This window comes from Sphaeramia orbicularis, chromosome 6, assembly GCF_902148855.1.
Source record: "Sphaeramia orbicularis chromosome 6, fSphaOr1.1, whole genome shotgun sequence".
NCBI classification, from domain to species: Eukaryota; Metazoa; Chordata; class Actinopteri; order Kurtiformes; family Apogonidae; genus Sphaeramia; species Sphaeramia orbicularis.
The window spans coordinates 18,612,416-18,627,347 of NC_043962.1; the positions used below are offsets into that span (position 1 = coordinate 18,612,416).

General features: G+C 36.9%; 1 protein-coding gene across 1 annotated transcript; it reads left to right on the forward strand.

Annotated features, from left to right (window-relative positions):
• The first annotated feature begins 574 nt into the window (after positions 1 to 574).
• Positions 575 to 11,101, forward strand: uri1 (URI1 prefoldin like chaperone). Its single transcript, XM_030136921.1, has 11 exons — positions 575 to 967; positions 2,568 to 2,602; positions 4,815 to 4,893; positions 5,343 to 5,478; positions 7,286 to 7,377; positions 7,470 to 7,533; positions 7,687 to 7,870; positions 7,973 to 8,207; positions 8,310 to 8,458; positions 8,567 to 8,807; positions 10,282 to 11,101. The coding sequence occupies exons 1-11, from the start codon at positions 896 to 898 to the stop codon at positions 10,468 to 10,470; spliced, it is 1,476 nt and encodes a 491-aa protein (XP_029992781.1). The 5' UTR covers positions 575 to 895; the 3' UTR covers positions 10,471 to 11,101.
• Positions 11,102 to 14,932: the final 3,831 nt, after the last annotated feature.

Genomic DNA, 14,932 nt, shown 5'->3' on the forward strand with positions numbered 1-14,932 from the left:
TGTAGCCGCTATTTGTCATCAAAATTAAATCAACTTAAAGGTGACTGAACTTAAGACTTTAACATAACTCAAATAACCACTAGATGCACCATGGGTTTGTGGTTTACGCAGTCAAAAATACAATGTCCGTATCATAGATGTAGTTCAAGTGGTTTATTTTATAGATTTTGCAGGCAAACAACAACTAAGGCCTTTTGTGCTGTCTCTCTTGCTTATCCTGTCTGACTGTCTGATCGTCTGGTAAAAAACCATAGGCCCACCCAGGTGCATGCTGGTCGAACTTTGTGCTCTCTATTCATACCCAGGTGCCCACGGTCTAAACCAATAAGAAAACACAAAGCAAAAAGGTGCTAAATACCAAAAAATGAAAACAATAACCATAAAAATAAAAAAATAAATTCCAAATATTAAACAAACAAAAAATAAACAACTGGCAAAAAAAATATTAAGTCAGTAAACAAAAAAGGTAAATTAACTTTAAATAAAAAAATAAACCGACAAATAGCTCCTCAACTAAATAAATAAATAAATAAGCTCCTCTGTGAAGTCTTTTATTTTGAAGGGCTCTACCGGATGTACTTCTTATCCTAGCTGTCTTGTTCTGAGGTGCATGGCGCAGCGAGAGTGACGAGGAATATTGCTAATCTGGGAATATTATAACCGTGGATATTTTTGGAAATCATGCAGAAATCTTGAAATGAGAGTGTGAGATGCTATCACTTCCGAGAGTGTGGATTAATATCACTGCCCCATTGATGAATACGACCAGAACGGCTCTCAGGAATAGCTGCTGCTGCTGCATTCATAAACACTTCTTTAGGACTCACAACAACCCCTGAGCTTTGTTTTGGCATCATTAAACATTACAGATTGTTGTTGTGTGCGTGGGTTGGCGATGGCTGAAAAAGGTAAAATGAGTGCAGAACATCTCGGTGGAGTTGTCAGGCTCCGAGAGGAACAGGAAAAGGTAATTTGACCAGTAGACGTTTTCTTGGCTCTTTTACTGAGCTCCAAACGGCCACGCGGTGGACCAGCACGGCTCGATTCAGCCCGACTGGGTTTACTCAACTGCTTTTTATTTTCACTACATCTTTGCATATTCTTTGAACTATATCCTGTTGTGTTAAGTTTTAAACACTGTCCCTTTTAAGCTCCATCTTCCAGAAGCTTCCTTGTTTGCAGCCACTCACATGAGCTCAAGTTCACGTTTTCCTTGAATGAAAGAGATTTAACCCCAGTTTCCTGTTTCTTTGGCAGCACTCTACTTGTAATGGACTTTTACTTGACAATCTGTCGATTAATTGACCTTCAGATTTTGGGGAGCGGATTATTAATGTGTTGAGGGATTATCAATTAGCTAGCTAGGGGAGCTAAAGGTCCTTGTTAACGGAATTTATTAATGAACACTTGAACGCCTCACCAGCTGAGACATTTAAATTTGTGCAAAAGTGGAAGTAATCATAACTTTTATTTTGTTACATATGCACAGTTCATCGGTAAAAGTTTGCATTACTTTGGAGGGATTAATGCTTCTCACAAACTGTTTCCATCTGTGTTGCATCATGTACCACACTGTGAATGTGTTTGTGTTGTTGCCTACAATTTGGTTGTAGTTTCAACAGCTGCGTCTGTCTTCCCTTCCCCCTTCTATTGTATTTCCTTCACGTTTTGTCTGTATCTTGTTCATGTTTTCTTTTTAACCCTCCGGTATCCTGTCCACCAAGGCCCTTACTAAGCACCAAGTGTGCCTTTTTGGCACACTTATGGAATAATGTCAAAAAATTTTTCATACAGTTTGTTTTTAATTCTTTTACACTTTTTTCTATTTCATCAACTTGAGCTGTAAATAAAAATACCAAATACTCAATAATTGTCACATTTTTTAACCCTTTAAATGCTGTGTTTGTAATGTAAACAAACCATTTTTTTTGGATGCAAAAAACACACAATTTTTTTTTTTTTTTTTCAAAATACTACATAAAAAGTGGATCATATATTATTTGATTTTTGCATCCTGGCATATGTCAATGATTAACTCCAACATCGGTTAATTTGCATTATTATTTTTGGCGTTAGGTCAAATGTTCAAAAATGCTAGCATTTGTCACCAAGTGTGCGCAAAATGCACACCTATAAATCAAACTATTAAATATTATATATTGATTTATTTTTCTGCTCTAATTTGATTTTATTTTTGTAAATCAAGGTCAGCCCTAATCATACAGATCAAATGGAAGAAATAGTGTGTTTTAGGCACACTTGGCAGACAGATGCTAGTCTGGTAATTTTCTTTTGTTTACAATGTGCAAATTTTAGTTGGAGGCCAGAATTTTAAAGATCATGCACAAATGAACAACTTTTGAATTCTAACCTTATTTAAATTCTGAAAAATAACATGAAGTTTTTTAAAATGAAGTGCAAAGTGTGCCTAAAAGGCACACTTGGATACCAGAGGGTTAATCAAGATGTTTGTTTGTTTTTTGAAATTACCAAGCACTGGTGCCCTACTGGTAAATACTTTGACTTTAATTAATATGATTGACTGAAATTATTTGTCCTGAAAACAGGTGGTGAAAAACTGTGAAAGTCGGATTGAGCACTGGTAAGTGTCAAGAGGAGATTGAGTTTTTTGTAACAGTTGGCACACACTTGGTTTGTTTGCATTTGAGTTGAATACAATATTGCACCATGCTGCAAGAGAAAAGGTTGAAATCAGATAGGTTTGTATTCCCAAAATAAACTAGGCTAAATAAAGTTTTTTTTGTTTTTGTTTTTGTTTTTTTTAAAGCTGTGAACCTTTAACACACAAAGTATCAACAGCAAATGTGTGTATTTTTTATGTTTGTCATAGAATAACTAAACACACAGTTGTAACAGTCTAACTAATTATCATTATTTTTTTAAGATTAAGATCCTTTGTTGTCAGTACACAGTACATGCACCACACACTGAAATTTAACTTCTGCTTTTAACCCATAACTGGAACATGCAGGAACACACCACACACTGCAGAGTAGGAGCAGCGGACTTGCTATATCAGGCACCTGGGGAGCAAATGTGGTTGGGGGGGGGGGTCGTCAAGTGCCTTGCTCAAGGGTACATCAGCCAACAACTTTTTCTGCCAGTCCATGGAATCGAACCGGTCACCCTTCGGTCATAAGCTGACTCTACAGCCGTACAGAATATGTTTCTGTCAGGGAGAATTTGTGACAAATGCTGGAGATAAGCTTTAAAGTCTCATATATGTATTTAAACTATATTGTAAAGCATCTATTAGATGATTATTGTCAAAGTAAGTGTTGCCAAGTAACTCAAGCTTGGAAATGTTTTTATCAACAATTAAGTCTACTTCTAGAAATATTATTAACAGATATTTTGGTGTTATTCTGCGCAACCTTTGCTCTAAAAAAATGCAGTTGAGATACAGTTGGAATACAAATGGCCCACAGAAGAGCTGCACAATTGGTTTTATTATAGGTGTAATTTTGACTCACAATAATCAAGTGTGATTTGATGCAATATTGATTTAGAGTAGCAGCCCTCCCAGACCAATCAGCGGCCTTTCTGAATGACAGTGTGCTGTGATTAGCTGTTCTGTTAGTGGGTTTGAACACGGCCTGGTGGCACAGAGGGGTGATCTTAAAGGACAAGCACACAGTGGATTTAGTTTTAATCGCTGTCACTGTCCATTATACCTCTGCATGGGGCATCGTTTAGCAGAGCAAAACCACTTTCTAATACTTTGCCAATGCTTTGTCAGCAGCCAGAGTAAAGTAGCACTAATGCTATTAATAAGCTTTCATTCCATGTACAGAGGGATGCATTGACCTGTAGGTTCAAGGCTGGTTACACATTTATCAAACTTCCTCTTTACTCAGTTTAATGTTTTTTTGTTTTTTCATCCATAGTGATGTTTAAGTACCACTTTGCAGAGTTTGACATACTTTTGTTTACACATTCACCCAAAGTAAAGACATTTCTGTGCACAGTTGATGTCTTTATATAAAGCAACATTTAATCACACAGTCGCTAATGTTTTGTTGCTGATAATGAGCTAACTTTCGCTTTTAAAAGTTGCATGTGGAAACCTGTAATCATCATTCCTCGAACATTGAAAAACATTTTCACTTTCATTTCCAGCAGCAAAACCTTTGAAATGAACATTTACATATTGATAGATTATGAATTTCCAGTCAGATGGGTAGTGTAAATGTTATTTTAGCAGTTTTCAATGCGGTCATTGAACTTTTTTCAATGTATTATTCAATGTAGTACTTGTATTTCTTCTAAAATTAGCAGAGGAGATCTTTAAGTGTTTTTGAAAGATGAGTAAAATGACCTTAGAGCAAAAAAACATCTTCTAGCAGCCCAACTATCATTCTTTAAGAAGTGAACTGACTGAAACTCAAGCTGATGGTTTCCCTTCAGTCTACATTCATTTAATAACTTCCACCTGTGCTTTTTTTTCTTCTGTGACATGAAAAATATTTATGAAAAGGGACTGTTCCTCATGATATAATGTCCTTTCATATCAAAGGCCAACATTTGTTATGATTTCCTCTCAAGGCTTACATTGTTCCATTATCCCCCCCTCCCTCCCCCCAAAAAAAACGCATATCATGACAACATGTCCTCTCTCAGTCAAAGAGCTGCTTACCCATGTTTTCTGTTGATTCTTTAATATCTCAAAATTGAAACAAACTGAACTGCATAACAATACCTTCAGATGACAGTTGTGACATCACAGAAAAGTGAAACAACGAGGTATTATCATAACTTTGACCTAACATTATTGTAAATCTGTGACTCTGCAGGTTAGAAGTGTCAGGAGACTATGAAGCACTGAACGACCGTCTCAAAACTCTTCCAGATCAACTGTCTTATGATATAATGGTGAGTTTTTTTAATGTACACAGATGATAGAACTGAAATACATAGAAGTATGAGACCTGTGGCTTAAGACGGAATTCATGTAATATTTTTTATTTACTATTTTTATTACCTAACTGTACAGAATATAGGTAATTCATTCTCTCTTTTCCTCTCATTTTCTATCGGCTTTGTTTCACCTGCCTACTTGTCATTACCTCTGCCAGGAGGTATTGTGATCACTTTGCTTTGTGTGTTTGCGTGCATGCGTGTTTGTTTGTTAGCAAGATAACTCAAAAAGTTATGGATGGATTTTCATGAAATTTTCAGGAAATGTTGATACTGGCACAAGGAAGAAATGATTCAATTTTGGTGGTGATCGGGGGGGTAGATGTGTCTTGGCAGAGGTCTGCGCTCTCCGAGTGTTTTTCTTGTTCTTCATTGTTTTTTTTCGTCTGATGTTCTGTGAATAGGTACCGTTTGGTCCCTTGGCCTTCATGCCTGGGAAGCTGGTCCACACTAATGAAGTCACAGTGTTGCTTGGAGACAACTGGTTCACTAAGTGTTCTGCCAAGCAGGCTCAGAAAATTGTGGATCACAGGTTGAAATGTAAGTCTGCTTTAAAACAATAGAAACACAAAAGCATGTTTTTTTTTTTTTACTTTGCATCCTCCACAGCACAGGTGTCAAACATGCAGCCCGGGGGCCAAATCTGGCCCGCCAAAGGGTCCAGTCCGGCCCTGGGCATGAATTTGTCAAATGCAAAAATTACACTAAGATATTAACAATCCTTTTAGTTCAGGTTCCACATTCAGACCAATTCAATCTCAAGTGGGTCAGACCAGTAAAACACTATCATAATAACATAAAAATAATGACAACTCCAAATGTTTCTCTTTGTAAATGTAAATATTTTCATGTATTTACATAAAAACAAACTATAATTTCGTAAAAAATGTGAATAACCTGAAATGTCTTTAGAGAAGTAAGTACAATTTTAACAATATTCTGCCTGTTACTCAATGTTTTATGTATTTGTAGATCCACTGTGATCTGTAAGTTATAATGTACATGTGGAAATGATAAAGTGAGGCAGAATATTGCTAAAATTACACTTATTTTTTCAGTTTGTTAATGTTATTCACATTGTTTAAAAAGGATTTTTTGTCGATGTAAACCTGTTCATAATGTAAATTTACTTTTTTCGCTCTTAAACATAGAGAAAGGTTTGGAGTTGACATTATTTATATATTATTATGTTATTATTTTACTGGTTCGGCCCACTGCAATCCAAATTTAGCTGAATGTGGCCCCTGAACTAAAATGAGTTTGACACCGCTGCTCCACAGGGTGTGTAGTGTGTTCACAGGGAAGTCCAGTAGAGGGTGCTGCTGTATCAAGTCTATCTTTACCATGCATTTGAAACACTCAAGTAGCTAATTTATGCAGAGCTACTTCTACAATATCTGCAGTATGCTTTGGAAAATGCTTTTATCATGTTATCTTGATGACTTATAGATTTTATAGTAGTATTTTTATTTTGTAGTCTTTATAATAATTACTCTACTATAATTTCCTAACAGATGCACTGCATTTTGTTTATGTTGTTTTTATCATTGTCATCATTGTCACTTGCTCATCTACATTTCACACCTTTCTATCGCCATATGTTTGGATTACACCCAGTCTATGAAACGTTGTTTGATTAAATGCAAAAAAAAAAAGTTTGTAGGAAACAAAACCTGTTTATTACACTACAGGTTAATTGTAGCGATACTTTCCTGTTTGTTTTCCGAGCTGCTCGTTCTAAGTGAGAAAATCTCATATCGAGTCAAATGGGCCCACGTAACGATCTGATCTGATGTGAACATTATTAGAGTGTTTAGTGAAGCAGAAATGTGCTGCCACAGCCCATCCGCAGCCGTCTGCCCCCCCCCACCCCCCCTCAGTCTTCTGACCCTGCCCACCCTGCTATTACAGAGCTAAGTGCTGTAATACAAACATAGCTAGCTGAAATGTGTCAGACAGCAGCTGAGTTGTCAGGCCGTCTGTGTTTGACCTTTCCTCACTTCCAGTTGATGCACTGACTGGAGGGGCTCCCAATCGCCATGGAAACAAGGGCCCTCTGCTGCTATTAGTAAAAGGGCTTAATTGTTGTGAAGATTTAATGATCCGGAGTAGTATTCAGGGCAGAAGATATTATGAACTGTTTGTGTCATCATTTTTCAATTTTTTTCCCCTCCAACATCTTTAGGATTTTAACTCTTTAACAGCTGTAGTAATTTATTTATTTTTTATCTGAAATGTGTAAATCCTTTTGACTCCATGTTAACACAAACACAGCATTTACACATTTTCAGCCTTCACTAAACAAACTTCATGCATATTTTAATGATAATGCACTTGTTTTCTACAGATGTGAAGCAGGAACTTGATGATCTGACAAAGACAATAAAAAACTTTGAAGCCAGAGTTGGATTCGCAAAGGACTTGGAGACTATGTCAACAGTACGTTCTTAATAGCATTAAAATGGTCTCAAAATTAAGACATTGCACAAGACGCAAATGAGGCAAATGTGTTGACTTTGCTTCTTTTTCAGGGCAAAGGGGACTTCGTTGACATCAGAGAGGAGGTCGGAAACATTGATGCTTCTGTCATCAAAGGTACTTGCAACAGCCTTTTGACTGTCCTCATTTCACTTGAATTTGTACAAGTCTAATGGGAAGGCAAAGAAAAACACAAGGATAGTCAGAATCACTGTTTGTGACACCACACTTTATTTAAAACATTTCTTACTTGTGTTTTTGCTTTAAAAGGAAAGCAAAGAATAGCACACAAGCCAAAGTCTAAGCCCAAGCTGGACGCTGTGTTCGATCTAAATGAGGAGGATGAAGAGAGTGGATATGGAGAGGACAAAAAAGGCATCTTGACTGAGGAGGAGCTGTGGGCTAGACTGGATGAGCTGGAGAAACTGGAGGAGCTACAAGATGAGCAGGACAGGTATCGAACACATTAAGGGTTTTTGCTTAGTAGAATTCGATAGTAGTCCTTGACATTTTCTAATTAAGTGAGGTATTAAAATCTCTTTTGCGTTTTTTTTAGATTATCTGATACTACAGACATGAATGGTGAGGACACATCATCCTCTTCCTCAGAGGAGGAGAAGGAGGGAGATCCGACCCCACCTGTAAATGGTCTGAGTCTGAAGCCAAGTTGGGCCACCATGCCTCACAGTACAGCACCACCTAGCACTGACAGAGAAGAGGAAGAAGATGAAGAAGAGGATGGCAACTGTTTGCCAACCATCTATTTCTCTCACACAGTTGAACCCAAGAAGGTCAGGAGGATAAATTACCTCAAGAGTCTCACAGAATTGTTTTGTCTCTGTTTAAATTCATTCATTTTGACCCTTTTTCTCTTTACCGCTCGTGTTTTTCAGGTGAGGATAAACACGGGAAAAAATACCACATTGAAGTTCAGTGAAAGAAAAGAGCAGAAAGATCAGAAGAGGAAAAAGAAAAATGGACACAGTAACGGACACTCACATCATGAACTTCACAAAATTACAACACCGGCGGACATCTACAGGTAAAATAATTCACCAGTACTTTGCGTCAAAGCAAATTCATTGATGCAGATCATGTTTTACGGGCTCTTCCTCTCCTCTGATTAGTGACACTCAGCTTTTCTTCCCAGGTTATTTGTCGATATGAAGAACGGAGAACCCATTCCCAGGAAGTCCATCTTAAAATCACGTAGCCGAGAGAACAGCGTGTGCAGTGACACGAGCGAGAGCAGCGCAGCCGACTTCGAAGAGCGACGAATAACCGGGCGCAGCTTCAGTCACGACGAGACGACACATAGTGACACCAGTGACGGCATAACGGAGGAGGACAGTCCCACAGTAGTCCCACTGCACCCCGCCAGTCGATTTGAGGTAAAACGCACATAGATGTGTTTTTAATTAGGTTTTTATTTCTCTCTCTAATGTCTTAAACGGGCTTTGTTGTGCTGTCCTTCGAAAGGTTCAGTGTGAAGAGCTTTGCAATACACAATTATGAATTTTTTATGAAAATCACACCTTTGTGCATCACATCCCTTAATATAAACAAAACAAGCTGGAGCCCAATGTGGTCAAACAATAGCATGTTGATGAAAGAGATAATGTGAGTGCGGCGTATAACTCACTAGCCGTCAACCTCGGAGTTCTTCTGTACATGACACATATCAGTAAACAAAGGGTCTGGAATCCAACTTTACTGTTTCTTGTCTTTACTTAAAACTTAAATTTGTACAAACAAAAGATGAATTCCTAAATTACATGACGGTCAAAAGACTGTGATGCTCCTGGGATCCAGGCTTCTGGTTCCTCTTCTCTTTCTTTACATTTTTATAAACTTAGCAGCCAGTAGGATTGCGTCACACAATGATGTCAAGACTTATGCTATTATTACTCAACATTCATATAATATACATAAATTACTACTAAGAAGTCAAATATAAATATGAATTTTTAATTGAGGCACAAAAAAATGGCTTTAACAGATATGATAAAAAGACAACAGAAAAGGTTAAACATGCATTCTAACATTCCAAAGCATCACCTGCAATTTTCCCATCATTATAGATGCAGTTACATTCCAGTATCTGCTATTATTCTGAGAAACACAATTTTCCAATGGAGCCGTTTTTTTTGGAAGGCTAATGAAAAAGAACATACTACTGTACATGCTGACATGTAGACCCCAATTAAGATAATTTTTTTTTGTTTAATAGTGGGGACAAATTTGTTCAACCCCACAAACACAGACTCCCTTTTTCATTTTTTGTGCATTTAAAAAGGTTGCACCTATCCAAAAAGCTGTTAATATCCTTTTTTCTAATGTAAAGTAGATGTGTTTGTCCTCCAGATCAAAAATATGAGCTTTACATCTGAGCATCCATTCTCTGCCAAAGTGGATCTTCATTTCTACTCCAGCTGAACGTAAACAGAGCCTCAGCTAAGATGCACATTCTGAATGCGATTTGCACACGTCCAAAGAAACTTCACAAAACCAGAATAATACTGGCATACCCCACGCCTTAATTTGAAAATGCTGCGTTTGGTAAAAGGCCTAATTCGGAATATTCAAATGCAATATGCTCTTTAAATGATCCGTATCAAATTCAGAAAATTGTCATATTTTGATTAATAGTAAAATATCAATGTGCATGAAATCTAGTGACTGTCACTCAGTGCATTGGATACCAGGGTCATTAACATCTTAAAGGAGAAAGTTAAGACATCTTTGACTGGAAAGTTAATTAATTTAAGATGTGTTTACTCTCCAAAGTTATCATTTGTTTCTTTTTGTTGTTTGTGTCCTTTGTTTTTTTAACTTCTCTCCTTGTTTTCCCTCTCTGTTCTCCAGGCCTTTTCAGGTACAGTGGTTGAAAAGGACCCCATGCCTTTAACTGTTCCCCATCTGACTATTGCTCAACCTGCTCTTCCAACCATTCTGGAGAGGAAACAGGAGGAGGTGGCACCTGAAGCTTCCCCGCCCCAACAGCCTCCGAAAAGAGTGTCAAAGTTCAAAGCTGCAAGGTTACAGCAGAAGTGACTTTTAACGAACGAAAACATTTCATAATATCTTCTTTTTTTTTTTAACCTGTTTTGTTTTTTCTACGGCTGATATACTGAACAAACCACAACCCCTTTTGTCTTCTCTTTACTGTCTTTTGCTCATTTTTAATCCACTTTCTTGTTTTAACCATACAGGGTTTCTGTCATTGAAAGTTCAGTGAGGAGGAAAAAATACCAAAACTTAAGTAAAATCAGCCTTTTGTGTAGCAGTACAAGCTCCAGTTTATGGTAAATGCTGCTCATTTTGTTGAACTGCACCAACAGTAGACATGACACTTAACAGCTGCCCATCTATTCACAGGGCTTGTGTTTTTTTCAATCTGCTGCTTTTTCCTAAGAACTTGTGCTTTCTTGTCTGCATTTTTCTGCCGATCTCTGATGTTGCCACTTTTTGTAAGACTAGGCTTTGCCACATAGGACGAGTTGCCTTTTTTTGATTCTTTTTCAAGTATGTATTATTCAGTAGAAGCAGGTCCCCGCTTAGCTATCATTTTCCTTCTCTTGACCTACCTAATGAATGTACGTATTCCTTTGTGACAAGCTTTATCTACAGACTAAAAAGAATATTGATGTTAACTAAACAAAAAAATAAATGATTTTGGCTACAAGCCGTGTTTCATTTTTCCTAAATAAAATGTTTTCTTACTCTGTCCCTAAAGGGATGGATCCTCGTTTCATTCATGGTCTCCAGACAGACTTCTCCTGACAGGCCTTTATTGTGTCTTGTCATATTCTGAGCCACTTTGGAAAGGTTTTCCTAAATTGTCATTACACATCATAGTAATAGTGTGTAATTGTAACACTCCTCGCTCCGGATATCTATTGTTAATTGTTATGGTCTTTAAACAGCTTTTACCACACACTCACTGAGCTCTTATGAATTTTATGTAGAACCCCATCCGTGCTCCAAATTGCAGCCAAACTTTCCAAGGGAGGAATAATATTTCATTAGACGTGAAAAGCCAAATGAACACAAAATACCAACATAATTTATTAAAACTATCGTATATCTGCAACCTAAATTGGATGAAACAATCTCTCAAGCCAATCTCCTTGGCAACAACTGATGCTTAGCACAGCCCCAACTGCACCAATATTCAATTCTGTTTTTCAAAGAACAGTTTGTGGTGTACGGCTGTATTTAGAGGCCTAAATGAGGAGACATCAGTTAAACGCCTGATGAAAACACAGGTGATAAATAAAGCTGCACACCTCTGCAGCACATGTTGATGAAGAAAAAAAAAAAAGTCTATTTTTGATATGGTGCAGGTGCAATATATTTTAACCAGTGACAACAGAGAAGTGACAGTTTCCTTTAGTGTCTAACATAGGGTGCAATGTTTGGTGGTTGTTTCACCTATTTTAAGTAAGTTATTAGATCAACAAAACAGCACTTTAAATGAAAGAAAGTGCAGTTCCTTTTTGCAGTGGTAGGTTACTGTTAGTGTTATAACCTTGATAAAAAAGTGTTCCTATATTTAAAAAGATAACTCAGTAGACATGCATAATGGTGAATGCATACAGAAGTCTAATGTCCTTAAATCTGATTTATTTCAGTATTGTATTAGTCCTTGAGGCTATTAACAGTTTGAGGTGTGTGTCATTTATTTGCAATATCAACTGAAAGAACCAAAGGTTGACTTTACTTGAAAATACCATCAACATGGGCAGAATTGTATTGTTTTGGACTTGATTTTATACTTTACTCCATCTCACCCCCCAAACAGCTTTAATTAAAGCTGCGGCTTGAGAGTTGAGAGGTTGTCACTCCCCTTTTAGTCAAATGGTAGGAGTGCAGGTCTTTGATAAGAAGCTTTTAAAGTGGTCCTGAGGTGACTATGCCCCTCCCCACTTTTCCTCTTCATCAGGATTATTTCTCCAATATAAAAATCCAGGTAGCATGACACAGATTAGGCAATGCTTAACATGCTGGCGTTGTGTTGGTGAGACACAGATCAGTGGTCTTATGTAGGTTAAGCTCTGAAGGTATATGCCAGAACATAGCGGAACTGCATTTCAAAGAGAATCGAGCACACAAACTATGTAATGGGCTGAACACACAAGATCCAACCACATTTCAGGGATTAAGAGGGATTTTAAGAGTTCTGCGATGAAGGATTCAAGCAGGTATTGTTGTCCAGACAGGTACTTGGGTCTAAGAGGAAGAGAGGAAGAGTTACACTTAGCTCCAAATGTCAGATGAATGGATTAAACAGCAGCCAGTATATCTGCTTAGCTGCTATTTGAACTCATGATATTAAAGATCAAGACACAGTGTCTTGTACCTACATCATCTAAACTCACGGTCGAAGAGGAACTGGCTTTGGTTCAACTAATGAATCAGGTAGAAATCACTGGGGAGAAACAAATATGAGGTGAAGTCACAGCTCTGCAGCTTTAGGACACTTTGGATCCTCCTGCTGCTATTTTCCATCCTCAAGTTTACCAAAGTTAAAAATGAGTAATAATAATAATAATAATAATAATAATAATAATAATAATAATAATAATGATAATGATAATGATAATAAGGCTAATGATGTTCATTTTATCTTCTGTTAATGTCATTATACTTTTCTTTTTTCTTTTGTTCAGACAAGGTACAACTATACTTTGAACAAAAGAAAAAAGAAAAGTATAACAATAATAATAAAAATGATGATGATGATGATGATAATAATAAAACCATAACTTTTTCTTTTTTACAACATTAACATAATTTCTGACTTATAAAATGCTTACTTTTATATAAACTTATATAAAATTATCCATCTATATTGTATAAAATAACATATAAAAAGTTTAAATAATATAGTAGGAACATTAAGTTTGTACCTACTATTACAAGTACGTTTGGAGTGATAAAACCCATAGTATATGTGGTTCAGTAAAACTTCTGATAATAAAGAGATGTTTTAGCATTGCAAGCTCTACCCATTCTATTCTATTCTATTCTATTCTATTCTATTCTATTCTATTCTATTCTATTCTATTCTATTCTATTCTCTATACAGTTCATAAGTCAAGTCCCTTTTGAGACGTACTATATTAACAAACCCAACAATTTGACATCTTTGTTCTTAAAATTTTTACCTTAAAATCGAAATGTATGTGCAATTTACACCTAATTGCAGAAATATTACACTTATTAACCCTTTCATGCATTAATTGTGAGAACCTTAGTCAAGATTTTTATCTTCAGTGTTTTTATTCCTCCTTAGGCATGAAAAAAACAATGCAATCGAGTTTTTTTTTTTTTTTTCTGTGGAGTTACAAAAATATCCATGCATTGAATTTTTGAAGTAAAGAAACATGTGTTTAAAACCCAATATCAGAGAGGGATATGAAAACAATGAAATAAAAACATGTTTAATGCTGCTAATCTGATGTCTTCTCACATTTTAACATAAAAACCCCTTCTTGTCTAACAAATAACAAGTGATTTACACTCAAACATGTTAGTGCAGATCAGGTTTATCAAGAACAGCAAAGTTACAGTAATGGTATAAATGTCAGGATATGAGATGATGCGTAAGTGTCCACTGTGTTGGCTGATATGGAACTAAAACAACTAAACCCATTAATATACAAGAGAATAGCTGGAGAATAACTGTCCACTGGAGTGACTTATGCATGAAAGGGTTAAATTATTACAATATCTATCTATCTATCTATCTATCTATCTATCTATCTATCTATCTATCTATCTATCTATCTATCTATCTATCTATCTATCTATCTATCTATCTATCTATCCTTACATGCCAACACTTTCATACAAAAAGTTGACTTTGGAGATTTGGATGACAACCTTCTTAAATCCATCACGTTTTTTTTTTTTTTTTTTTTTTTCATATGTTTCCAAAGACTATAAAAGTATCACTCGTGCGGGAAATCAACGAATTCGACATACACACATCATCTCAATACAAACATCTGAAGGATTAACTCAGTCTGCGTCTTGAAGACGCCGGTGTGCACATTTTACGCACGGCCACGGTGCCAGTCTGTTACACTTACCAGCGGCCAGATGAGGGAGACATACGGCTTCGGGACATGTCGAAGTATCCCGAGTAATTTTTATAAGATTTCATTAGCTCTTTCTTCAGCTGGAAATACTACAGCAAAGCGCACTGCTGTCTTCGTCTGGCGGAAGCGTTGAGAGAATGTGGAGGAAACGGTAGTTGAAAAAGGGAAATCTGGGTCCGACTGTGAGCTGGGCGTCTGTGATAAAGCGTGTGAAGCGTACAGTCCGTCACTCAGCAGTCAGTCATCCAGTTCAACATCACTCTCCTCTGAACTCCAGCTGTCACCTCCTGTCCCCGCCGCCTCGAATCCAGCCAGGTAAGAGAAATCACTGCCGCTCCTGATGGTTTTGCTGAAGTTATTTGTACAAAGTAAGTCAGTTTAAGTTTCTGACGCGTCGGATTGTGATGAAC